This window comes from Ceratotherium simum, chromosome 29 (genome assembly GCF_057802395.1).
Source record: "Ceratotherium simum simum isolate JZ-2026a chromosome 29, ASM5780239v1, whole genome shotgun sequence".
Classification (NCBI taxonomy): domain Eukaryota; kingdom Metazoa; phylum Chordata; class Mammalia; order Perissodactyla; family Rhinocerotidae; genus Ceratotherium; species Ceratotherium simum.
This window is the reverse complement of record NC_141928.1, coordinates 24,833,214-24,861,177: the sequence shown is the minus strand read 5'-3', so window position 1 is coordinate 24,861,177 and position 27,964 is coordinate 24,833,214. Positions and strand designations below refer to the sequence as shown.

Sequence of the window (27,964 nt, the reverse complement as noted above, 5' to 3'; positions counted from 1 at the left end):
TATCTCTTAATTTCTATGTAACTAATTGCTTACTTCATTCATTAGGTGTTTAGAAAATATATATTTTCTAAATATATATTTAGAAAGGAGATTGACTTTCTCAAACTTTATCAATTACAAATTTGTTTCTATTGCATTGGAAAATAAAAATTTCTGTGACATTCTGATTTATTTGTTATAGTTTTTTTTAATTACAGAGATAATATGTATTCATTTTTTAACACTGTAAGATACAGAAAAACAAAAATATAAAATTATGCATAATGCTCACACCTAGGGATAAATGCTTTTAACACTTTTTATTCATTCATTCTTCCATTCTCTCTCTGTCTCATATATACGTGTGTGTGTGTGTGTGTGTGTGTGTGAGATTTTCTTTAAAAATTTAGAAGCCTGTTACTTCATTGTAATGTCTTCTGGCTTTGGCTTTATTTATTTTGAGTCTATGGTTTTAAATAATTAAGCTTTATGATTGTTGTATCTTCCTGATGGATTGTTTTTTTTATCGTTAAGTAGTATTTCTCTTCATCCTAAAAATACTTATCTTATATTCTACTTTTTCTTATATTAGTACTTCTTTACTGCTTTATCATTTTATTTTGGTAGCATTTACTTTGTATATGTGTTCCCTTCTCTTTATTTCCAACATTTCTGTTTTCATTTGTGTAGGTGGGTCTTTTGTGTTTTTTAATCCTGTACGATAGTGTCTATCTTTTCATAGGGCAGTTCATCCCATTGGCATTTACTGTGATTTCTGATATATTTGTGCTTGTTTCTTCCACATTCTTTTGTGTCTTCTGTCAACCATGCCTTTTCTTGGCTTTCTTATCCTCCTTTTCTTTTCCTTCTTCTTCTTTTTTTGATTGCTTCAGTTCTAGACCCTCTTTTCCTCCTGCTACTTTGGAAGTTTTGGGTTTTCATCCATTCTTTTAGTAGTAACCACTAATAAAATTTTAACATATGCATTTAGCTATATATTTTTCTCCCCATGTTTATAATTGTTCAGTATTTCTGTCATCTTCCTGTTTATAGTAAAGAGCTTAACATGTTTTAACTATCTTCTGAACTTCTTCCCTGAATTTTCGTCTTGTAATTATTTATTTAGAATTTTAGTTCCACTCTTTTTTAAACACAAAAATTAGCGTGTGTGTTTTTTCAATACTCTACAGTGTGTTAAAATTGCAATTATATTTTACCACCTTCTATGTTTACTGTTGTTTCTTATCCTTCAGCCCTTTCTTTTGGGAACAACTTATTTCTTGCTGAGTTTATATCCTTTAGGGACTGTTTCAGAGAAAGTAGAGTGGTAAACACTTTCAATATTTGTGTGTCTTTATTTTTTCTTCATTTTAAAATAATTATCTAAGCTGACTAGAGAATGCCAGGCAACAGTTATTTTTTTCTCAGTCTTTTAAAGATGTTAGTTCATTGCCTTTTGGTATCAATTGTGGCTGGATAGTCTGAATAATCTCAGGTCAGCCTAATTGGCATTCCTATTAAGGTAATTGATCTTTTCTTTCTAGTAGGGTTTAAGATTTTCTTTTAATTTTCTATAGTTTTAATCCAATGTATCTAGGGGTGAATTTATTTTTCTTTGCCTAGCTTGGCACTTGGTGGGAACTTTCAATCTGAATATTCATACTTTTTTTTTTCCATTTTGAAAAACGATCAGCAATTCATCCCTTTGCATATTATTTCTAAGCTATTCTCTCTATTTTATTTTTCTGGAACTTCCTTTAAAAGCTTTAAAAGCCTGCCAATCTATATTTTATGTCTCTTAACTATTCTAAAATGTATGCCTTTTATAAAGGCCTCAGAAATACAGTCTGGTTCATTGAAACAATACATTAGTCAGTGTGCTAACCCTGGGGATTGAAAGGGGTCTAAGACGTGGTCCCTGACCCAAAGCTCAAGGTTTTGATAATTGAGTGTGGGACAAAGATATGCACAGATCATTTTAATAGCGTCTGTGTGACAAGTGCTATAAGAGTGACATAGACAGAATGACCTGAGGTTAAGGAACAGGGCATTTGGCTCTATCTAGGAAGTCAGGGAAATTGGGAGGAGATGATGCTTAAACTGGATCTTGAGAAAAGAATAACATTAACAAGGGAGATATGGGATAAGTGGAACATTCTCAACCACCATTTCCCCTCACTCTCAGCTCATGAGTTTACTGAAAAAATAAGGTTTGTTTAGATAGTAGATGCGTCTTTTATGGCCAACGTGCCAGTTGGTTTGAAGTGTTTCATGAGGCTGTCACCACCTACCCTGCATCTGAAATATCGTTCACACTGCTTCCTCGGCTTTCATAAGCACCTTGCGTTTTAACTAAAATGACCATATAATTTATTGTCCAAACTCAGGTATTTTTGTAGCATAAGGGACACTATTAGTCATTATACCAGGGTAGCAGGCATAACTGATTATTACAGCTGATCATTTTGTGTGTCTCTCCTACATTATCATCTAGATTGTGGGCCCTTACAAGGTAGAGATGTGCTTTACACATCTTTTTGCTAGTCAACCCAGTGCCTGCTACACGGAAAACAGTAAATAGACTTCTGATAAATAATAATAATGATAACGAAGTGGTGATGATAATTATTTTATATCAGATTATGCAATGGGGTAGATTTCAAGACTCACCAAAAACAGGTGCTGACACTTTCCCACACCATCCAGCCCTTGAGGTGACTAGAACCACACCTCTTTGTTTTGGTGGGATTCATAGGTTTTCTGAAGTGTTGAGGTGCATCCCATTACCAACCCATTCCCATCCTTCCTAACTTCTTTTTTTCTCTACAATTTTTCTAATCCAAGTGACCTTCATTTCATCTGAGGGAGGTGTGGGAGGAGAAAAGGGACCATGACTACAGCCTCTCCTCGTGTTGTTTTTCTTTTTGTAAACCACACACACGAAACTCATCTTTATTGAGATATAATTCACACACCATGCACTTTATCCATTCAAAGTGCGCAATTCACAGAGTTGTGCCTTCATCATCATAATCAATTTTAGAACATTTTCATTACACCTAAAAGAAATCCTGTACCCCTTAGCCATCCATCACCTCCTAATCCCTTCATCCTGTCCACCAGTCCTAGGCAATCACTAATGTATTTTCTGTCTCTTTATATTTGCCTATTCTATTTCATACAAATGGAATTGTACAATATGTTGTCCTTTTGTTTGACTTCTTTCACTTAGATGATTGTTTCCAAGTTTCATCCATGTTGTAGCATGTATTGGTACCTCATTTCTTTTTATTTTCAAATAATATTCCATTGTATAGACAAACTACATTTTGTTTATCCATTTTGTTTAATCTATTGGCAGACTCTTAGGTTGCTTCCATCTTTAGGTGATTGTGAATAATGCTGCTACGAACATGGGTGTACAAATATATATTTGAGTCCCTGCTTTCAATTCTTTTGGGAGTATATACCCAGAAGTGGAATTTCTGGATTATATGGTAATACTATGTTTAATTTTTTGAGGAACCACCATACTGTTTTCCACAGTGGCTGCACCATTTTACATTCCCACCAGCAATGCACAAAGGTTCTAGTTTCTCCACATCCTCCCCAACGTTTGTTATTATCTTTCTTTTTGATTATAGCCATTTTAGTGGGTGTTAAGTGGTATCTTATTCTGGTTTTGATTTGCATTTCCTTAATGGCTAATGATGTTGAGCATCTTTTCACGTGCTTGTTGGTCATTTGTATACATTCTTTGGAGAAATGTTTATTCAGATCCTTTGCCCATTTTTTTGTTTGGATTATTTATCTTTTTATTGTTGAGTCTCTTTCTAATTTACTCATATGCAGGTGTGAATTCTCTGTGAATCTGATGAAGCTTCAGCTTCAAAGTCTCTCGATTGCAAGAGCCCCTTCTAAGACCCTCAGTGGGTTCCAGCAATGTGTTCATATGAACATGTATTTTTATGAAATTTGGGAAAAATTGTTTTTAAACAACAATTGTTAAGATTTCTGTCTCTTTCACCTCTGACTTCCCTTCAATCACACCTCCTTTCAAGTTGATTGATGTGGGGGTGGCCCCAGACATTTCGTATTCATAATTTTATATATTTTTTCTTAAAGAGGGCACTCAAATTATATAACTTTGGGCTTCACAAAGCCTGGATCTGAGCCTACACATATCTTATAAATTCTAAGTCCTATTCTCCCGAGAACCTTCTTTTTTGATTCTCAACTCCCTGGTTTGGAAGTAGAAACAAAAATCTTCCTTCCTTTTGGCAAATTTATTATGCTGTGGGGAAATATAATTCTCATTCAGGTATGTGTTGGCCTCTGATTGCTTACAGAAGGGTTAGTAAACAGCATTCTAGAATGTTCTCATTTTATTTCTCCTTTCCTTTCAGCTCCTGTCATCACCACTCCTCTTGAAACAGTGGATGCCTTAGTTGAAGAAGTGGCTACTTTCATGTGTGCAGTGGAATCCTATCCCCAGCCTGAAATTTCCTGGACTAAAAATAAAATTCTCATTAAGTAAGTATTCTGCCGTTTTTCTGGTAAGAATGCCCACAGCTGCCTTGCGATTTAACTTTGACATAAATGCAACCACAGCTCTTGGCAGCACTAAAGTTCACCTTCTAGAATACGTAAAATGCAAATTTCCTCATTTTAGAAATGTAAGATCTGAACTTCAGTGAGGTTCAGAGAATTGCCCAAAGCAACATAGTGATTTAATTGACATGGGGAACTCAGGACTATTTGCTTCATTTTGTATCCCAAAGAACTAGAACCAAGCCTGGCACTTGTTAGGCAGTCAACAAATATTTGTTTAATGAAAGGACAAGTATTCAGTTATTTGTTAGTTACTTAACCCTTTCTGCTAGTCACATTTGTGTGTGTGCGTGTTCGTTACCTAGCTGCTATTTCCCAGTAATTATGGGAAGAAGACTCATATATCTTGGTAATAATATACTTTCTCAAATAAAATAAACTTTACATTTGGTCTTATCCATAGACATCATCTTTTGAAAGCATTTTTGAAGGACTCAGTGGTGCTTTGATTATTGGAGCCTAGGGAAAATTGGAATACAATGTTAGCTTTATATTATCAAATAAGGTTATTGCATTTTTCAGAACTCACTCAAGTTTCCTCTAACCTATAATCTACTTCTTCTATGGACAATCATCCTTTTGATCAGTTAATGATAGCCAAAAAATCACAGCTGAGGCCCTAACCTGCCATTTTCCTCTGTGACCTGCAGGCTCTTTGACACCCGGTACAGCATCCGGGAGAACGGGCAGCTCCTCACCATCCTGAGTGTGGAAGACAGCGATGATGGCATTTACTGCTGCATAGCCAACAATGGCGTGGGAGGAGATGCTGAGAGTTGTGGAGCTCTGCAAGTGAAGATGAGTGAGTGAGAGAGAGACTCATCTATCGATTCTAAAGTTGACTTGGTACACTTTGAAGCAGGCAGTAAATAGAGCCTCCCATAGATCTGGAGGTTCAGCACTGAGACAAGTTCGAGTTCAAAACACAACATTGAGGCAGTTAATTCCACACCCTTATTCCTGCTATCCACCATCACCCTAAAGGCAAGCCTCGTAGTTCTCTCCCCTCTCCATTTTCTTGCCTTTACACAGCTTTTTATTTGTTCCACCCTGACTTCTGTTACTGGGGAACATCCCCCTAAAATCTTTACCCTGTGCTTTTGAAAGAGTTCCATTACAGCCAAACATCCATTTTATCTCTAACCTCTTTGCAGACACTTCTTCTACCCTTTTGCCTTAGTTCAAACTTGATTTTCTTGAGTGAACTTTCTGCTTAAATGGAGGTTGTTTATTTTTTCCCCACTTCATGCCTACAAGGCTAACAAATCCTCATGGCTAACCTCCCAGCTCTCACTGCTGCTTTTAAGCCATTATATTTTGAGCTCCTGTGCAAAATCTTTCCTCTCATGAGGACTTATGCCATTCTGACCATTCTCTCCTCTAACTCTATTCGTCAAGTCGTCTACTCCCTTCCAGGCACTCCCTCATATTTATCAAAGACTTTGATTCCAGACTTACTATCTTTCTAACCACCTCTACTCCTGCCGTTGTCCTAATGGATTTTAACAGCCGTGAAACAGAACCACTAGCCACTTCATCCTTAACAATTCCTTGACCTCCAAAAGCCCAGTTCTGTGTGCCCTAACTCTTTATCAGTCTAGCCAATCAATGACCTGTCACCCCCAGGAATTGGACTGTATTTAAAATCTTAAGCTCCGGTATGTCACAATGCGAACATGGACGCTTCTATTTCTAGTTCTGTCCAATGAGGGAAGGAGTTTTCTGCACTCGTGATTTGCCTCTAAATAGAAGGTACAAACTCCATCTTTCTCAGCTAACAACAGAGTCTAGCTCTCTCACTCCTTTACAAAGTTCCCACTGCAAACCATCACCAACATGGTCGCGTTCACCTGCCCTTGACCCTTCTCTGTTCTCCCTTCAGTTGACCCCCAGTTAGGACTTCATTTAGTTCTCTCTTCACTTGGTTCTCTCTCCTACCTGGTGTTGTATCATCAAGCACTCCCTTACCAGCATCCTCAGATCTCATGACCTCCCGGGCTATAAGCACCCACTGCTTTCAAACTGTCAAACTTTGAATAAAGTAACCTTCATTTTCTCCTCTCTGACCCCATATTACTGATGGGAAAAAAAATCACATAAATATGCACATTGGCACCATACAGATTAGTGGAATCCTTTTCTACCTGGGACCATTTTTGTTAGTTTTTTTGTTGTTGATTTTCATCACTTTTTAAAAAAATCTTTTTATCTTTCTATTTTCTTGTTATTGTTTTGCTGGAGGAAGTCATTAGCTGCTTCTTTTCAGAGAATGAGCGTGTAAGATATATATTCTGAATCTTTGCACGGCTGAAAGTCTTTACTTTGCCATCTCTCTTGGAGAGCAATTTGTCTGGACACAGAATGAGAGTTTAGAAAGGCTTTTCCCTTAGCTTTTTGTAGGCAATGATTCATTGTCATGTTTCTATGTTGTAAATGAGAAATCTTTTTCTTATTTCTTTATAGATAAATCTGATGTTTACCTTTCTTAAAAATTTTAGGATTTTTCTCTTTATTTCTAGAATTCATAAGTTTCTCAAATTGACAAGAGTATGTTAGGTGTGTGTTTTATTATTCCTAATCAGTTTTAGGTGGGCCTTTTGATCTGAAGACTAAAAGTTTTTCTATTTTCAAAATGAGGTACACTTTTTTCTGTGTCTCTTCATCTTCACTCTCTAGCTCTCGTTCTTAAACTCTTAACTAACAAATATTAGATGTCTTTTTTCAATTTTTCATGACTCTAATTTTTTCTCCCCATATTTTCTACATATCTATCCTGATATTCTAACTTCTTAGAGATTTAACTTTTTCTTACATAGCGTGAATTTAGTCTTCAATATGACCATTCTGCTATTCTTCCCTTATATTGAGTACTTTGATCTTAAAAACTCATATTTTAAACTTCAAAGAATTACTTCTCTGATTGCTCCTTTTTTTCATAACAAACTACATGTTTTATGATGAAATAGTCACTCAAGTCTCTCTATGGATATCACTAATGCATTTTTTAGAAATATTTTCTTCTTTTTTCCCTGCTTTATTTCTGTTTTCTTCAGGATAAATTTTGATTTTATTTAGGTTCTTTTCTTTCGTGTTCACGGTGTTTCTCAAACGTCTATTAATCTTCTATGTTTGATTATACTTATAAATGATGTTGAAGATTAATTAGGATGGATATATAGTGGGCTAGTGGGACCTTGTGGGAAAGATGATCTGGGGGTTCTGTAAGTAGGTAGGGAGGTACTCACAAGCACGTTTTCTTTCAGCATGTGGGGCAGTGAAAAAGTCAAGTAAAGAAGTTGGGTTGTTCTCATTTGCTAAATAATGAAGGCTTAATTCTGAAGACAGAGCACATTCAAGTATGTCACTACTTTCGTGGTGGTGCTACTGTTCCTGTGAATGTTTCTTATACTCTCTCTGGCACTGGATGTTCTTTTTTTTTTTTTTTTTTTTTTTTTTTTTTTTTTAAAGATTTTATTTATTCAGTTTTTTCCCCCAAAGCCCCAGTAGATAGTTGCATGTCATAGGTTCACATCCTTCCAGTTGCTGTACGTGGGACTCGGCCTCACGTTGGACGGAGAAGCGGTGCCTCGGGGCGCTCCCGGGATCCGAACCCGGGCCGCCAGCATCAGAGCGCGTGCACTTAACCGCCAAGCCACGGAGCCGGCCCCTGGATGTTCTTGATTTTGGTTCTAGCCTAAACTTGCTTCTTTTCTCCACCCTCTCCTTAGGAAAGCTCACCCATTCATGCAGGTATACACTGGTATGGCCAGCCCAATTGTTAAAATTTTGCAATGCTTCCACACTGCTTGGTAAAGTGCTGCTGCCTGAGACCCCTGAGGTCCCCACCTCCATCGCTACTCCAGCTGCCCTAAGACCTCCCTCAGGAGCTCCCTCCTCCAACTCCCTTATGGTCCATCAACTAAGGGCTCAACGCTGGCTTAGCAGGATACTTCTAGCATCCTGCTTCAACAAGATGACCAGTCCTGATTAGTCAGTGCTCATGGCTCCACCTGACTCAGTTCCCGTGGAGTGGGGAATCCACGACTCCACATCCACACTCAATTCATTTCTAGTTTACTTTACATTCAATTTCCCACAAGGGTTCTCCTCACCTCTCACCCAACAGATGACCAAGACATCTATTCCACTGAGAAGATAGGAGTTATTTGCTTTAAACAAAGGTTTTCTGCCTAAGACATTATTTGTGACTCAGGTTTGCCACAGGGATGCGTGCAGGGAACCCAATGGAAGGAATGGGTAACACTCTCTTTGACTATGTCATAAGAATATCAACTCCTAAGCTAAGTTTTTGCCAACTCACAATTGAGGTGCCTGGCCATTATCTAAATGTAGGTAATCAGTGTTGATTAGAAGAACTGTATGCTTTAGATAGCAGGCAAAGTGACAAAGTTCATATTTTCCTGTAACATGTTTAAAGCCTGCCTTATATTTTTGCCACAAAATCATACCAATTCTATATGGCAATAAATGATTCGATTACAAATCCATAGACTATGCAGTCTTTGCAAATACCACTTACAACAACCACCAGACCACCCCCACAACACACACAATTAAAGTAGAAGTAAAAAAATCCTCATTTCATGCTCTTCTCTGTCAAAGTAACAAATTGATTATGGCACATGACCTGAAAGAAACAAAATGCATCCATTTCTCAGAAGTCTTTCTTTCAGACAGTCTTCTGTTTTGTATCTGTAACATAAGATTACTAAGGAAATAAATGTAGTTTCATTATTTTGTGAATAATTCAAGTAGTAAAATAACTGGCATCTTGAACTTGTCAATTCTTCTATACATTAGATTTAATAACTTCTTCCTCTGAAAGCTTAATATTGGAGAATAGAAATTAGCTGACATAAACTATTTGTTCTGAAAGAAGTAAAGTGTTTTACAGAAGAGTAAATTACACAAGTTTGCTTTGTGGAGCACAGTTACCCTAAATTATATGACGGAGTGTTTCTGATTACTAATATAATGACATCTGGTTTACTTTCTAAAGGATAAATGTTTCTAATTTTTAACCACCAAATTTAATAGTCAATTTAAGATGGAACTAAAGGGATAGTAGGTAATAACCAAAATTATATTAAAAATATAAATTTATATTAAAAATGTCTTTTCAAATGTTTTCAAGTCTGTTGGTATGAATTAAATAATGATGAATTGTTCTGGCGACAGCTTATTTTAATCAACTTTTTATTAACTATTTTTAACATGAAAAATACTATAATTTCAAATACCTAATATGTTTCATGAATTTGTATTTTTCAAATAAGATACTAATAAAAAAGAGATAATCTAAACTTTTAAAAATTATTTCTGTTTGATATTCACTAAAAACCTGTCTTAACATTCGGTGAATTTTGTAATGTAACAAATTATTCTTAAAGTGAATATTTAGAATTAAACAGAAAGTTAGAAACTCCTAAGTTTAGTACAGCCATATTGCCTTTTTAATTTTGAATTTTTATTTCCCCTTAGAACCTAAAATAACTCGTCCTCCCATAAATGTAAAAATAATAGAAGGATTAAAGGCAGTTCTACCGTGTACTACAATGGGCAATCCCAAACCATCAGTGTCATGGATTAAGGGAGACAATGCTCTCAGGGTAAGTGATTATTATGTTAAAATATGTATATGCGACATATTTTCAAATACAACAGTCCTTTGCAAACTCAGACGATTACAAATTTCTAGTACAAATTTTTTTCCATATACAACATTTTAACCAAACTTAAAGATTTCTGTTGCCATATACACAAACCTTAAGGCATTCCAGTTGGGGCTGGTTAAAGAAAAAAGAGATGGGAACCAGTAGTTCTTTTTAGGGATGAAAAAAGAGGCAGAGCAAAGCTAGAGTCTTTTTTGTTAGTTGGTTGGTTAGTTGAATCATTTATTTTTTAACCTTGAATCTTTGAAACTTAAGGGATAAAAAAAGATAGAACTAAAATCCGGGCTTTAGACCCAACAAACAATTTCTGGGAGGAGAGAGAGAGGTGAGATTTGAAAGAAAAGGAACGAGAACGCTCTGGAGTGAAGGTAGAGCATGAAGACTCAAGACTGGTGAACAAACACGTTGATAAATACTTCAATCACAAAGAGTGGTCAAATTAAAAACTTATTATTCACATGCCTATTTTTACTGCTTTTGTATCTTATAACTACACTTATTGATAAATTATTATACTGCATCATCATTGTCTCTCTCCATCCTTGTATCACCTTCTAACTGTGAACTCAATGAGGTCACAGACCTTGTTTTTCATCTTACTATGCTCAGAATATTCCATGGAGAATACCTAGGTTTTGTATATGTCAATTAATTGAAATGAAATATAGAATCGATTAGCTTTGTTTTATTTAAAATAAAACAAAACAAATAATGTTGAATTTTTTACGGTAACCTGTATAATTCTCTGGCTTTCCTTTTGCTATAAATATTGGTGTATTTCCTACAATAAAAATAAGGGTGGCTTTGTATGATACTGAATTTGGAGTCTCAAAAGAGAAGATAAATGCAATACTTGAACTTCAAAGTCCAGTTTTTGTATTATTTGTAGAATTTTCCAATTTTTCAAAGGACATATATTCCCCTAAGGATACCATTTGGGTATATGGTAAATGAGGTAGTTAAAAACAATGCTTTCAATCATCAGACTTGGGTGTGGCTTACAAAATCAAATAAGACTTGGTGTCCTCATGTGATAAAAGAAAATAAAAATAAACTATATCTTATGGGATCACTGTTAAAATTAATTTAGGTAATCTTGTGCTGTCTCATTTAATGCTGTATGTTACACACAATAAATGCCAAATAAATGTTCAAATGATATTTTTGATAATAATGGTGATGATGATGACTTGATGAAATATGGCAAATGTGCCCCTGATAAAGCCATGGATGTTTTAAAATTCTTGTCTGTATTCCTGGCAGGAAAATGCCCGCATCGCAGTTCTTGAATCTGGGAGTTTAAGGATTCATAATGTGCAAAAGGAAGATGCAGGACATTATCGATGTGTGGCAAAAAACAGCCTCGGGACGGCGTATTCCAAATTGGTGAAGCTGGAAGTCGAGGGTAAGGAGCTGCATTCCTTGCCAGTATGGTGGTATCAGAGGGCTTCACACTTCCACCGTGAAGGCTGTACTTTAGCTTGCGAGAACAGAGGTGTAGGTAGTCCAGTTCCCTCAACTGTCCCAGATATTAGATCCAAAGGTCAAAACTGTGAAAACAAAAATTGAAAAGATAAAGAAATTTTCGCTACTACAGTATATCATATTCCGTCTATTGCCCACAGTCACTGGTAATTTTGACCAAAACAGACTAAATTCACTATAATACTAAAACAATAGGACACCATTTTAGAACTTCTGCCTGGCTTGGACAATTCTCCTTTGTTTACATATTTGAAAACACTCATTTTATCTTTTTCAAAGTATAGACATGACTTTTAAAAAGAGACCACAAGAAAAAAAGTAACTTTTTTTTTCAAATTGTATTCTGTTACAAAGGATCGAGAAAAATAAAATACCGACTCAAAATGTATACCCAAAAATGGTCCTAATTCATTGAGTCACATTGTCAAAATATTTTTCCTTTTTTTAAAATGTTTTTTAGAAGTCAACCAATTCAACAACTAGTTGTGAAAGGTCTTCGCTGAGAAATCAGAATCCAGATAAGGCTAGGTGTTCTGTCCATTTGGCGGTCGGATCCTTTTTGACCTAAAATTACATCACATTTTGCTTAAAAATAGAAACCACCAGCACGCCTGTGCTAGGCAAACAGACTAAGTACAGAACTTCCCAGCTCTTCCTATTATAAACCATGGAGTTCAGAACTTCCCAGCTCTTCCTATTATAAGCCGTGGAGTTAACACCACTGGCTCTCAGTTTTCTCATCTGTAAAGTGGGGTTTCTAGGGAGTATTCAATGAGGTGAGGTCTTGATAGGCTTGGCAGAGTGTCTGTCTCTTTGTAAACACTCAATAAGTGTTGACTGTAAGAATCATTACCTATTTTTCTGCTTTTCTTTTATCTGATTGATAAAGTGATTGGACTATCACACATTGACACAAATTATAGTTCAATTAGAGAAGGCTTAAAGGGTTACCCAGAGCTTACTTTGGTTCCATCCTACTCTGCTTGGGCCAAAATCTATCCTTTCCCATATCTCTTCCTTCTCAATCATACAGTTTTCTATTAGATCCTTTAAGATTATTTTTATTTCCTAGCTAGAACTTCCTCTCACAGCTTTAATGATCTCAATTCCCAAACTTGCTTCTAATTGAGGTAACATACTTTTATTATGTCATTGTATCAATTGCTCATAAAATTTCCATTAACTCTTCATGGGAAAGAATGAGGTTGGTGGGAATAGTGGCTGTCAGATGTAAAAAAGATGTATTTTCAGCGTAGTTGCTGTAATTTAATGTCTTCCAATTTACCAATGCTATTTAAAGCTCAGTATGCAACAACCAGTTGATGTGAATTATTCAGTGAAAAATAAACACACAAACACACTCACTCACACACTTAGACACATTGAATATCTTCCCGGATTTAGTGTTTCCTTGAACTATGTATAGAACAATACAGGATTAATGTTATCCACTTGTGTATGACATCATAAAGATTTTTCTCTTCAACATGTGAGCTTCTATATAAAATATATAATATTGATTGTTTAGGTCACTGTGGTCATAGATATTCAAATGATTTGCTTAAGCTTTGGCCTAGAGAAAATTATTACAATTCTCAATTAGTTGGAGTCCAATTATAATTAGTCTTGCCTTGCCATTTTGTTTTGTATCACGCCTATCAGTAAAACTGAATATTGCCTTTTTTCCTAACATTTCAATGGTCATGCTCATTGCTTTAACAGTTAATGTATGCTAGAGGTTTTATTACACTTGCTAGTATTGAGAGCTCATAATATCATTTAAAGTTACTCTAAGAGTAGGTAAGATGATCATTTTAGCACACATGTCTATTTCTACTCCATTCTAGTGTCTATTAAAGCAGCCAATAACAGAAAAATAGGTGACATGCTCTGTACCATTGCTGGTACATTATAAGCATTTAATAAATGGCATCAACTATAATTATCATTATTAGAACATAAAAATTGCAGCAAATCTGTTTTGGCTCTTGAAGCTCTGAAAGGTTGGCTTCCACCGAAAGAAATAGTTGAGGCATTTCCACAAGATATAATGCAGACATGATCTATTTAAAAGAAGGGCCAGGGGGCCAGCCCCCGTGGTGTAGTGGTTAAGTGCGCGCGCTCCGCTGCCGGCGGCCCGGGTTCAGATCCCGGGTGCGCACAGATGCACCGCTTGTCAGGCCATGCTGTGTCCCATATAAAGTGGAGGAAGACCGGCTTGGATGTTAGCCCAGGGCCAGTCTTCTTCAGCAAAAAGAGGAGGATTGGCATGGATGTTAGCTCAGGGCTGATCTTCCTCACAAAAAAAACAAATAAATAAAAATAAATAAAAGAAGGGCCAATTCAACCTACAACACAGAGGAGGTGAAAAAGCAACCGATAGGCGATCAGAAGAACCCCAAAATTGCCTGCAAATGACTGCTAGCTTGGCAATGGTGAGGGCTGAGGATGAGGCTGGGTAGCAGTCAGTGGGGGCATATAAAAAAAAATTTGTTATGTATTGTGTCAGTAACTCTGCAAACTAGTTTGAGCAAATTAGCATGAGAACTCCCTAAGTGCCATTTGATGCTGGGCTACACTTATCACAAGTGGGTATGCCAGGAAAAGTCAGGGCCTTTTCTGCCATTGCTAGCTTCTAATGAAGATAAGCATGCCAGACCATGGATTTGGTACAGCGTGTTCACTAACTCTTAGCTGCCACAACAAACGTGAAAAAACACCCTTCAACACAGAAGCAAAACTCCCTTTCTAGAATGCCATCCTCAGGCTGCTGGATCTCTAGAATGGTAATGCAAAGATATTCTGCCCTTCTGACTTGTCTTAAAAGGTTCAAACAGTGACACACAAAATTACTGATGGAACCATCCAACTCAAGCATAATCAAATGTGGATATCTTTCTAAAAAGATGAACAATGGGATGGCTAACATTTTAAAATGCTAAATGCTCTACATGGATTATTTCATTTAACCTTCACTAACAGTCGGTGAGGAAGGTCCAATCATTGTGCCAGTTTAAGAAAGTGAGGAACAGAGGGGATAACTAACTCACTCAAGGCTGCACAGATAGAGGTGTCTAAAAAACTGAGTAATGCTGAATACTGTCTCTTCTACTAAAGAACAAGATAATCATGTGTGACATTATCAGGGGTAGTGTCAGATTGGGGATGAGGGAAGGAGCCAAAATTCTGTAAATGATGGAGAATGGGAGCTGAAAAAACAAGAGACTGTGGGTGTAGACAAATTTTTCAATAAATTTGGCAGAGAAAAGAAGAGTCAAAAAACTGAGCAGTAGCTGGAGGTATATGTGGCAAAAGATGGTGTTGTTTTGCAAGAATTCTCTTTCAAAAAGATTGAAAGGGGGCTGGCCCAGTGGCATAGTGGTTAAGTTCATGCGCTCCCGCTTTGGCGGCCCCGGGTTCGCAGGTTCAAATCCCGGGCTCGGACAGAGGCACCACACATCAAGCCATGCAGTGGGGGCGTCCCACATACAAAATACAGGAAGATGAGCACAGATGTTAGCTCAGGGCCAATCTTCCTCAGCAAAAGGAGGAGGATTGGCAACAGATGTTAGCTCAGGGCCAAACTTCCTCACACACACACAAAAAGATTGGAAGGTTAAAATTGAAAATGTTAAGAAAGAGCCCAGAGAGAAGGAGAATTTGAACATATGAGAGAGGGGGAATTTTCAAGGGAACATGATGCTTGAGAAGCTAAAGGGATGTATTCAAGGCACAAGCGGAGCAATAAACTTTATACAGCGGGTGACCACATGTCCCGGGTTGCCCAGGACAGTTCTGGTTTACACCTGTTGTCCTGGAATAATTATTAATAGAGGCCTTCTTTTACTTCCAAAAGTATCCAGGCTTCGATGATAAATTACCTGAGCACTGTACTTACACAGGAAGAGGAAACTTCCTTCCTGTAACAGGAAGAAAGGAGAAAAGGGGGGTATTCCCATATGAGTTCCTAAATTTGGTGGATGGAATTTAAGAATGCTCTGTTCTGATGGTCTCTATTTCCTCTAGGAAGCAGAAAGTAAGGTTATCTTCTGAAAATACTTCTGTAAAGGGGGGCAAGGGGATGAGGAGAGTGGAAAGGTTTTAAAATAGCTGTGGGGAATGGGAGAGATGACTCACAAGGGAAGCTAAGATTGCCTGGCAACTTTAAGGTTTTAGTAGAGAAGGGGACTGGAAATATGGAATGGCATCAATTTGCATAGTTGCAAGGTTTTATTCCCAGCATTGCTCAGCAGTACAGGTATAAGTTCAGAAAAAGTAGAAAGCTAAATCTAAAGGCAAGATATAAGCATTGGAGTTTTGCCAGGAAGGAAAATAGGACAAAGGATTTGAGAATACTGCAAGAGAATGGTTGAAGTGATGAGTCATGGAGTCTTTATGTACCAAATACACAAACCTGAGATTAAACACTTATAGCTCCAGCAATAAGACAGACAAGATAATATGAAAATCTTCCTACTACAAACACTCAGAAATGCTGGGCTAGTTGTATAACTCATAAGAATAAAGTGTAAATATCCAGAAGCTGGGAATGAATAGGAATTGATAAAACAGAGCAGAGAACTCATGAGCTGGTTCCTCATTGTCCTGGAGGTAATGAAAGAGGTGCCCACCTCTATAACCTAGAAGACGGGGTTTAAGACTCTTAAAGGGACAAGAGACAGGGCTTGGGCCCCTGTGAATGTTAGCACTGAGACTCTTGCCTAAAGCCAAGAATCACAGATGTGAAAAGATGGGCCAGAAAAATTCCATCCACTGGCACAGAAAGACAACACAGAGCCTTGTCTATCTCTTCATGAGAAGAGAAACCAAGTCTTCTTATGAATGAATATTCAACACTCGGGGTTATATATCATATAGGTTTGATTTTGAATTCATACTGCCAACACTGCCATTGGTCCCAAGCCAAAAATTTAATAACGACAAAAAAAGAAATACCTTACCCACATTACATAGGATTTTCATAGATAAAACCACACTGAGGATGAGTTCACAATGCAAAATTATAGCATCCACAGGAAACAACCTGCCTTAAGTGAGTTAGCTGACACAATATGCAAAGGGACTAAAACCCCAGGAAATTCATTTAAAAACACAATATAATAGAGACCTTAAAATACATATGTTTACACTATTGAAAGACACAAAAGGAGGAACAAAAAAACAAAGAAAAATACATTAGGAAGAAGAAAAGCAGTTCTGATAAAGAATTAAATATAATTTTAACAAATGAAAAATATAATGCTAGACATTAAATTCAGTGGATGAGTAATGGTATATTAGGGATAAAGAGGCAATCCACACCTTTGAAGTCAGTTCTTTAGAATTTAGAATTCAGGGCAGAGAGATAAAAGAGATGAGAAATATGAAATTGAATTTAGGAAATAATAGAGGATATAAGTTACAGAGAGAATAGAGAAAATCTGAGGCTGTACTCAAAAGTATAATGACTGAGAACTTGCCAAAATTGAAGAAAAACAAATCTTCAAGTATGAGAAGCACACCAAGTCCCAATCAGTAAAAATAAAGAGCAGATATATAAATAATGTCACATCCAGATACATCATTATGAATACCAAAGACAAAGAAATGATCTTAAAATATTGAGGAAAAGACAGATTGCTTACAAAGGACAAACAATTATAACGACAGCAATAGAGAGGATATGGGGAAACCAGCATTTTCCTTTATTCTTACAATTTGGTATAGCCTAGTGGAGGTCTTCTGTGTTTTTTTTTTTTCAATAAAAGTCAAACTTTAAAATGTGTATAGATTTCTCTCAAAAATTTAACTTCTCCTAATTTATCTAAAGGAATTATTTACACAAGTCTATGTTGAATATTATCACAAAGTTGTATATCATAGTAAAAATTTTAAATGAATTTAAATTTGCATTAATAGGAGACTGACAAAATATGTGATTAAATTCCACGCAGCCATTAAAAAGAATAAGATTGATCTCTATGTACTAACTTCTAAAAATATTCACCATATATGTGACCTTGGTCTGTTTCCCATCTCTAAGGCTCAGTTTCCTCCTCTTTAAAATAGGATAAAAAACAGCACCTACGTCTTATGTTGTTGCGATGATTAGATGAATTAATATAGGCACACCACAAACATTATATAATTATTTGCTGTTTTTATTATTATGTCATTTATTTAATAAGTACTTATACAGTGCTTACATGTGTAAAGTACTGTTCTATTTCTTTAGAAATATTAACTCATTACAAATGTTAATGCATTCCTAAGTGAAAAAGTGAGTTAAAGCACAGTATGTTATATATTATATATTAAAGTATACACACCAAACTCTTAACAGTCATCATCTCTGCGTATAGAATTATATGGGGAGGTTAACTTCTTCTATCATATACTTTATATAGTTCTAGACTTTTTGAACTTTTATAAAAAGACCTTTATAATTATAAAGAATTAATACATGTATTTATGCTTTGGGAAAAATTATTTCTTCCAAATATTATACTATTTTGATAAAGTGGCATCAATCTTTCTGTTTATCAGTTTGATATATTATTTTTGAAGTTCTGTTGCTCCATTCTGCTCTAGAACAAAATCAAGGATGGGAAAAGTTTTGTCACAGGCAATCGAACTCTGTGTTGATTGGAAATTCACAACACTTGACTATTAGCTGAATACTGTTGGGGATGGGGTCCTGATGAACAGAACATGGAACTTGCCATTTCCTTAGGGGGGAATCAGTCCATAAAGATAGCAAGCTTGAGGCCTGCAAGAGGAAGTAAGGGAGCCACCTAGATGGAGTAGGAAATGAAGGGGTTCAGAGAGCTGCAGCTGCTGGTGGATTCTTTCCCCCTTTGACTCTTCTTTCTTACTTATGGGCAGAAACCTCAAATTTATGATTCTGTGGTGGCCTGGAGGATCCAACACTAAAATTTGATTTGGGTTCTGATTTCTCAATAAACATTTTCTACACTTGGTTGGGTGTTACTGATTCATAAAATAAAATAAATGTAAGTTCCCATAGAAAAGTGAAGCTCTGCCAGGTGAGAACTGTAGAGGTATACTGATTTGACATTGGCAGGGAATTCTCTGTGGTTTCCCAAATTCCGTAGTCACCTGGAATGCAGAAAAGAGTTGTCAATCTCACAACTGTGGAGGCTCTTCCTTTGGAAAGATTAAGCCTTGTCTCAGGTATCTCTGTGACGATGAGTTTCATGGCAGGATGTGATGAGGTCCAGAGAAATCTACATATCATATTTCATATTCTACGATGTTCATTTTTTCATATTTTACCACCTCTGGGATGCATCTCAGAGTCATTGGTTTCATATAATCAACATTGACTGTTTTGTTTTTCTTTGTAGTGCATTTTAACATCTCTGAAATTGAGGTTTCTCTTACCCCTCTTAAAGGCATTCACACCTGGCCTGTGGCCTCTGCCCACTAGCAAAGATCATTCCTTAGCTGTCTTCAAATATGAGAACGAACATACAATGATAAAGATAAATCAATCATATTGGCTTATAAAGATTTCCTTATATTTTACTAGAACCATTTCTTCCACTTGAGATCATTTCTGTTACTTAGTTCCTCACAGAGATGAAAGCATCATTTTAAGTAGCATGATTCCAGGTAGCCTTTTTCTCCCCAACAATTATATTTGCTGCATATTAGTTTTGTTATGTTGAAAACAGAGACACAGCGACTTTTCAGTGCCTTATACAAAGAATTCTCTTCTAAGTCATTGGACAGTCTTGTCTGTTTCTCCAATCTACTTCATGTTCCACTTTAGATATGGTGTGTATCCAAAGAACGATCCACACCGTTTCTATTACGTATCGTTACTGGAAGATAGACACTGGTGGGAGAGCGATACGACAGTGCAATGCGCCATGTGCTGATTTGAGTGGTAGGGCTGGAGTTTTCAAGGAGAGGCTGCCAACATGGCTGCTTTGGATGACCTCTGAAGTGCAAGATTCTGATTTTACTTTCCTGTTTTTGCCCAGAGGGATATTCACCCTTAAAAAAAATATGTTTAATCAATACCACACCACAGAAATTAAACACTTTTAATATGATCATATAATTCTTGTTTTTATAGCCAGAGAGGTTGTTTGTTATGAGTTTTTTAATCATTGGAAAAGATCCATTAAAAAATTTACACATATATAACTTTTTATATTTCTCTTGTATTCTTACATATTTCCCTTATATTCTTTGACTTAACTACTACGAAATGATTTATTTATTTGGAGTTATGTGTGGACCATATTATTACCTCCTGTGCATATCACATTCAGATGAATCCTGCTTTGTGTACAGAAACTGGTTGAGTGTAGAATACTTAAGACTCAAAACAGATGGATGTTGGAGGGTACTGGGCTCCCTGTTGATTGCATTTTCTATTACCTTGTTTACCCTTGGAGCTTTAAGCCATTAAGAAACAAATTGGGTAGAAGTGAAGCTGGAACCAAGGGAGGGTTCTCAGTCAGCCATAACCAGTGGGAAGAGGTGGCTTGGCACCAGCACAAAGCTGCAAATAAGAGCCCTAGAAGCAGACCAAGAACAAGAACAGAGCCCTTCTAGGTAGAGGGTTATTATAGGCTTGCCTAATGTTTAAACAACTCCTCATTTGCAGGGGGTCTCCAAAGCAGAACCCTGTCTCAACACTTGGGAGAGCCATACTGGGGAGTGAGGACAGAAGGTGAGCCATTTGGCAGATTCAAGTGACCTCAGTGCATGAGTCTCTATCACTTGTCTGGGCACTTGAGTGCTGTCAGTCCATTTCTCTGCAGTCTGAAAGGCTTCACCTCCTATCCTTAGGGCTGACCTGGTCTATCAGATTCTTTTTTTTTTTTTTTTGAAGATTTTTTGCAGACGTATGTAGTTATCTAAGACAACAAGCAGAATTCCAAAAGACCAAAACAAATCATTTTATATACAAAATATACATACATATGATGATATATCCATATGATGTCCCAGAGGCAAATGTCAATAGATCTAACTATAAGAGATCAGCACTGTTTCCAAAAACATTAGACTTCTGGCTGCCTTCTTTCCTAGAGATCAGATTTCCTTTTGCATCTAGAAAAGTGGAAGCAATCGTGTAATGTTTACACAACATTTGATTTGCTTTTTCCTTTGTTTGTGCTGCAGCTCTTAACATGACAAATGCCACAGAGAGAGGTATTTAAAACCCTAGTGTGTGCTGTGCTCGCAGTTCGCAGTTTTAATAAAATTTGCAGTGGTCCTAGTTCCCGGCATCAATTCTACCTGTTTGATGCCACTAACAGGTTTGATTTGCTGTCATGAGTACATTGTGTATTTCAAAACCAAACAAAAGAAAAAGATGCAAACCTTCGATATCCCCGGGGGCCATGCTGGGGAAAATTAAATCTGCATGATAAATAGGACGCATGCTCTAAAAGAAGAGTTTGACCCATTGATTCCAACTTAGGGGATATTATGTTGCATTCTCATCTAAAAAGTTCTGTAGTGCTTTGTAGAAGCAATGGTCAAGTGATCCTTTAGCGGAAGAGTTGTCAGTAAAGTTCTCTAAGGAAAAAAAAAGTTACATAATGATTATTGCACTGAATAGGTAATACTTCAAGTTAAAGAAGAGTTAGGCTCTCTTTAATTACAGGTTTGAAGAAAAATGTGCTTCCAAGATTTGTCTTAAATTGTTTAAGACAATTGAATAGTTGAATATAATGTTGACATTATATTATTTGAAATGAAAAGTTATTGTGACCTGAAATATGCATACTCTAATTGGAGTAAGCTTTCATTTCTAGTTTTTAGGCATTAAACTGCGATGCACAATTTCAAACATATACACAAAACAGGAAAAGTTCTTTCTCTTTAATGCATTCATTCAGCCAATAAAGATTCATTGAGTGCTATTCCAGGCACTGTGTGAGAGAGATACCGCCATCCCTTCACTGGGCTTAATTTCAAAATATCACTATTTTGAATCAGGCAAAGATTATCACGGAAAGCTGTTATAACTCTATGGCATTATGGAATTTGAATAATATTACATCCAGTTATTTCCTTCAGAAATCAAATGTATAACTTTCAAATTTTAATTAGTATATTCATTTCCATGAATGTTAAATATACAAGGCATGATTTTTGGAGAGAACTTAATGCACTGGCTAATAACGTGGGCTCTAGACTCTCGAGAAAACTGCATGAGCTCCAGAATCTGGAGTCAACTTCCTGAGTTCAAATGCTGGCTCCACTACTTACGACCTGTGTAACTTTAGACAGGTTACTTAGTCTCTTTGTGCCTCAGTTTCCCCACCTGTAAAATCAGGTTAATAATACTGTCTACCTCATAAGTTGTAGAAGGATAAACTTAGCTAATATATTTAAAGCTCTTACAAGAGTGTGTGGCACAGAGTAATCACTCAAATAATAGTTATCAATGTTTGTTCTAGGGCTAATGTTACTTCTGTGCAACAGAAGCAATGATCTCAACACTTGTGAAGACAATTCCAGCTCTTTAGTCCATGTGTCACCTTTGTCTTTGAGGTAGAAACAATAAAGATCGATGGCAAAAACTACCTTTTTATTTAATATAGAGTTGATTTTTATGAACTTTGGTCCTGTCAGAAGAGTAATCATAGACTTTAAATCTGGAGTGGGCCAGATATCTCAATCCCTTATTTTGCAGGTAAGGAAACTTGAGACCAGAAAAATCTTACTTTGCCCAAATTAGCAAGAAACTTGACGTCTTGATTCCAAGGCCAGGACATCTCCCATTTCCCCATTATTGAGTCTTTTCTTTCTCTATATTTATGCCCCGTAGAGCAGTACTCTGGAGCGGTCACACGCTTCAGCATCAGATAGACCCAGGTGTTAATCCTGACTCTGTCATTTACTAGTTATGTGAGGTTGGATAATTTACTTAACCTCTGCAAGCCTATTTCCTCATTTGTGAAATGCGGGCAATATTACTCAGAGCATAGATTTCTTAAAATGGGCTCAGATAGCTTATATCCAATGTCTACCTGGCAGTTCTTTGATAAACATTGGCTGTTGTTGGTATCGTTGGTATAACAATGTAAACAATTGTTATAAAGCTGGATGACTTCTACCCAGAGAATATTGCTAGTCAGACTTCTCAAATTTCATAAATAGATTGTCAACATTACCAACTGCTCCTCTCATTTCCAAAGAACATAAATCTACCGTCAATCAGCAATGCTTGGTACCTGCGTTCTTGGTACTTGTTAGAGATTACAGCTTTGGTTTGGCCTCACTGCGGCAAGTGACGTAAGGATGCTGCTCTAAGGAGCTGTATGAAGATGTGCCTTTACTGGCAAATGGGAAAGGAGCTGTTTAGAGTCAACTTGTCCAAAAAAATAGTATAAAATATGAAAGTCCAGGCAACCTTAGTGCACATCCCAACCTTACATCATATTTTAGTCACTACAGAAATAGCTGTTTGCCAAAAATCGTGTTGAAAATATTGATCATTCCATCGCTCCCTGCTCCAAAGTAAATCTCAAGTGAGAAATTGCTTTAAAAATTTAGTGCCTGGTCTCTTCTGAGAAACTGGCATTTTGTTTTCCTTCTTGTAGTAAGAACTACGTATTTTATTTTTTCACCTTTTTTTTTTTTTTTGCCCTACCTGGCATGTATCTCAGAATCCAATTTGAAGCTTAGTTATAGTATCTGTTACACTAAACCAACCAGAAGTCTCCTTTTCCCTGATACTAATGTGTTGTTATTTCATTTAATTTATAGTCATATCATTGATTATACTCAATTCAAAACCTCTATGGAAAGAGATGAAAATAACTAAGTTGATGAATTAATACAACTCTTCTTCTAGGGTAGCAGTTCTCAATCACCAGTGCACATCAAAAGCATCTGCAGATCTTATTAAAAGGCATAGCTCCAGGGTGCATTCCCCAGAGACTCAGACTTGATAGGTCTGTGTTAGGGCCTTCGCAAATGATCGTCACGCAGGTAGTCTATGAACCACACTTTGAGAAACACTGACTTAAAGATTTCTACATGGAATGTCCATTCCAGATGAAGCTTACAAATTTAAGGAGAAAGCTTATCCATAATTAGTAGGATAAATGTTCGCATCATTTCAAGTTTATTCATTTGTTGAGTGTCTATCATATTCCACGTAATGAGGTAACTCCTAAGGAAACAGAGATAAATAAGACATGGTTCATTTCTTGAAAAGTTTTCAAATTTAGTAAGGAAGATGGACGTTCAAGCAAGTAATCGCAGTAATTAAAGTTCAATATATTTTCAATGGTAGAAGTTTGTGCAGGATACACTCATAGGACAGGAGAGATAGTGAGAGGTGAGGGAAAGCTTCAGAGAGGTGAGGGCCAACAGGGCTTTGATTGATGAATAGCTGTTCATGGTGCAGATCATATCACAGCGAGAGAGGAAAAAGGAAATAGAGGGGAAAATGCAGATTTATCATGCAAGCACAAGCTGACACTGACTCAAAACCAGTGAGTAAATGATGGACGAGAGAGTTTGGGATAGTATCTATTGTTGGTGCTATAAAAACCAGAATGAGCTGTGATTTGACTCATGGATTAACACTGAGATTATACTCTGTGGTGTTCTTTCTTGGACATAATTTTTAAAAGCGTATGTATCTATCATCTCATCACCACGGGAAGCTACAGTTTGATGGCCCTATTTGGGCATCCAGAATTCCATCTCAAAGCCTACAGAAATGTTCATAATCCAAGACGTTTTAGACAAATAAGATACTATGGTGTCACTTAAGGGTATGGCTCCTATTTTTTTTCCAGCTAAAATTTCTAGTTAGTTAAAAAAAAAATTCTGGTTCTTAAACTTTAGCTTGTTTGACTGTGGTCAGAGCTCAGTTATCTGCCTTTTCATGAGATTAGGTAAAGAATGTTATTTAAAACTAAACTTAGATTTTGATCAATGTACCATGGTTATATAAGATGCTGACACTAGAGGAAGTTGAGTGCAGGGTACATAGAAACTCTACACTATCTTTGAAACTTTTCTGTAAATCTAAAGTTCTTTCAAAATAAGAATGTTTTGGGCCGGCCCCGTGGCTTAGCGGTTAAGTGCTCGCGCTCCGCTACTGGCGGCCCGGGTTCGGATCCCGGGCGTGCACCAACGCACCGCTTCTCCGGCCATGCCGAGGCCGCGTCCCACATACAGCAACTAGAAGGATGTGCAACTATGGCATACAACTATCTACTGGGGCTTTGGGGAAAAAAAAAAAGGAGGAGGATTGGCATGGATGTTAGCTCAGTGCTGATCTTCCTCACATAAATAAATAAATAAAAACATTTTAAAAGGGTAAACTAAGAAAGACTTCTGTCCTCGTAATTAAGCAATTTAGCATTTCCTCCCATTAAAACCAGAAAACGAATTTTTTTTTTAAAGAATGAACAAGTCAATCAGAACTTAAGTCTAACTTTTTTATTGGCTTGTGGTTAAATTCCTAATATATTTTCAGAACCATTTTAACAAAAATATTCTTAACAGTTGCTCTATCTACATCTAGGGCTGAAATAAAAACAAGCTAACTTCCTGTGGCTCTTGTCTGATTTATTTCGTAAACGCTTCGTGCTTATAGTCGTTATTCACCATCCATATTTACAAGCTAGGAAAATGGTATAATCTCAAAGGCCACAGAAATGGTCCCAACCTAAGCCACTTTAGAAAATAGTGATGTCACAGAGGCAGGCAAGCCTGACTTTGGGGACCTGGAGAAGAGTCACTGTTTGTGAGGGTGCTGACTATGTCTTCCAAAGGAGCTTGCATTCGGATTCCTTCCGAGATGGAGCCACAGTGGCTAAACCTCCTCATGAGATGCTCTGCTTCAAAGGGGACAGAAATGTAAACAATGGCAGCACACCAGGATCGGGTTTCTTTGCTTTAGCTGCCAAGAAGTCAGGGAAAAAAAAACCCAGGTGTTTACTTAGGTTTATCATTATTAATGTCAGGTTTTCTTTCAATGATTGGAAAACAAAAGAAGAATCTGTTCAGAAACAAAGTACCACGGAGCCTCAACCTGACTACTTTTCAACCATCCCTGGGCCAATTTTTTTTTTTAGTAAAAGATAAAAACAATTGAAATGACCCTTTTTGTTCTTTGTAGTACTTGTCTTCTAACAGGCATCTCCAAGTCAATAATTCTTAAAACATGCTGCTAGATGAGAAAAATGTAGCCTATTTAAGAACAGATTCAATCTAGTATTGATTAGCATCCATCTTTTAATAAGAGCCTGAAGAACGGATTTCTCTTTCTACAGAGTGATTCTTCTCTTAGATAATTAAACTAAGGAATGGATTTAAGCACATGCTTTTAACACCTAGAAAAATGTTGCTCAACATGATCAATATCTGGGTTGCAGTCAGCTACGGCAGGTTTAAATTAAAAATTAAATTAAATTAAAAAATGAGATAAAATTTAAAAACCATCTCCCTTTGAAGTCAACTGGAGGAACAGCTTTCATAAGTCAGGAAGATGCTCTAGAGATAGAAATAGCTGTGGGGGAAAAAAAAAAAAAAGAAAGACCAGAAGACTTGGCTTCAAAATTAGCCTCCAATACTTGCTAGATGTGTGTTAGTTGCTGTATTAACTGCTTTGTATAAATCATTTCATTTAATCTTCTCCATAATTCTATGAGTTGGGAGTTGATACCTACATTCTCTGCATGAAGAAACTGAAGTTCAGAGAAGTTGAGCGACAGCCCAGATAAACAGCTAGTAAGCAGTAGAGGGAAGATTCAAACCCAGATCTGCCTGCCTGGATTGTGGTAAAGATATTGTACATAACTGTAAGGAAATGATCCTATTAATAAGATTTTGATTTCCCAATTTCTGAGTATATTCCTGGAAAGAGCCTAGAATGGTGTTATTAGAGCACCAGATGATTAGAGATTTCTTTAAGATATTGCTTATGAATAAAATTATAAACAACGCCATCCTACAAAGAGCGAAGAGTGTGCTATTTCAGCCTCTGTTGAGACTTCAACTCGAGGTAGCCAAATTCCAATTATCTTCTTGGATCTCCTCACTCTTGTAGTCAAAAGAATGGAAATCATTCCACAGAGCCTATTTTCTCTTCTGGTTTTGTTTTTTTCTCTCCACAAGGTCTACATGACCTACATGATTTTGCTAAATGTATTCCTTTTATTTACCAGGGAACTTTGATGGCTTTCCCTCCTTCTATATAACAATACATTTCCCTTCCAAATTCCTTCTCCAATCAACTAATACAGTGAATCGAGTAGGAAAAACTTATTTTATCTTTCTTGAAATCAAATCATATTCACACACAGACACACACATTCACGTTCAAAACTGGGGAGACAGATCTCAATAAGAGCAAGTATAAAAATGTGTTGGATATGCATGATTTTCAATGGAATCAATGACCTAACTGTATTATTATATGACTGCAAATAAAAACTTATGCAAATTGATATTCATAGAAGTAGAGTATTTAGAAAGAGTCTTATTATTCTTTGAATTTGTTAGACTCCATGTGTGTGTTAGTTTCAGTTCTGGGTACCACAAGATAAGGGGATAAGTCAAGGTAAGAGGGTAAAATAAGTAGTTCAAAAGAGAGCAATCAAGATGGTGAACCAGGGCTAGCAAGCTTGGAAAAATGAAAATATTTGGTGGGTTGTTTTTCATTTTTGTTGTGGATAGAAGTAGGAACTAGGTCTTGTGGGGGGTAATTGTAAGGAGACTGATTTTGACTTAATTTAGAGCACACATATGTATTTTTTAACAAAGTTGTTTAAAATGGGTTGCTATGATAGTGCTGAGTTCCCAAAAAATCAGAGTATTCAAGAAAATGATGGATATACTATTTAACTTGGATGTTGATTATATCACAGATTATTCCAATCAAAGGGCTTTTTTCCTCTATTCTAAATGTCCTACTGCACAACCCCAAGAAAGCAGAGAAAGAAAATGCATCACTAATCCAACTCTTTGTTTCCTAAGTATTTTCTTTTTTCTACGAGAGACTGTGCTGGACTTTAGGGGGGGGAAAAAAAACACAACAAAAGTAAAGTATGATATGCTGCTCCCTCTCCCATCCCCCAAAGAAGAGTACAAATCAATTTGAAAGACAAGACTAATACATTACACATAAAGCAGTTAAATGAGAATTTAGCAATTAAACAGGAATAAAGACCATGAAGCAG

General features: G+C 36.6%; 1 protein-coding gene across 5 annotated transcripts in view; it reads left to right on the top strand.

Annotated features, from left to right (window-relative positions):
- MUSK (muscle associated receptor tyrosine kinase) overlaps positions 1–27,964 on the top strand; it is an 88,577-nt gene that overhangs the window by 6,295 nt on the left and 54,318 nt on the right. For all 5 annotated transcript variants that reach the window (XM_087419592.1, XM_087419589.1, XM_004423321.3 and 2 more), the window contains exons 2-5: positions 4,386–4,512; positions 5,241–5,392; positions 10,093–10,220; positions 11,547–11,688. In XM_087419592.1, the coding sequence (XP_087275718.1) occupies positions 4,386–4,512; positions 5,241–5,392; positions 10,093–10,220; positions 11,547–11,688 (549 nt within the window). The remainder of the gene's footprint in view (positions 1–4,385; positions 4,513–5,240; positions 5,393–10,092; positions 10,221–11,546; positions 11,689–27,964) is intronic.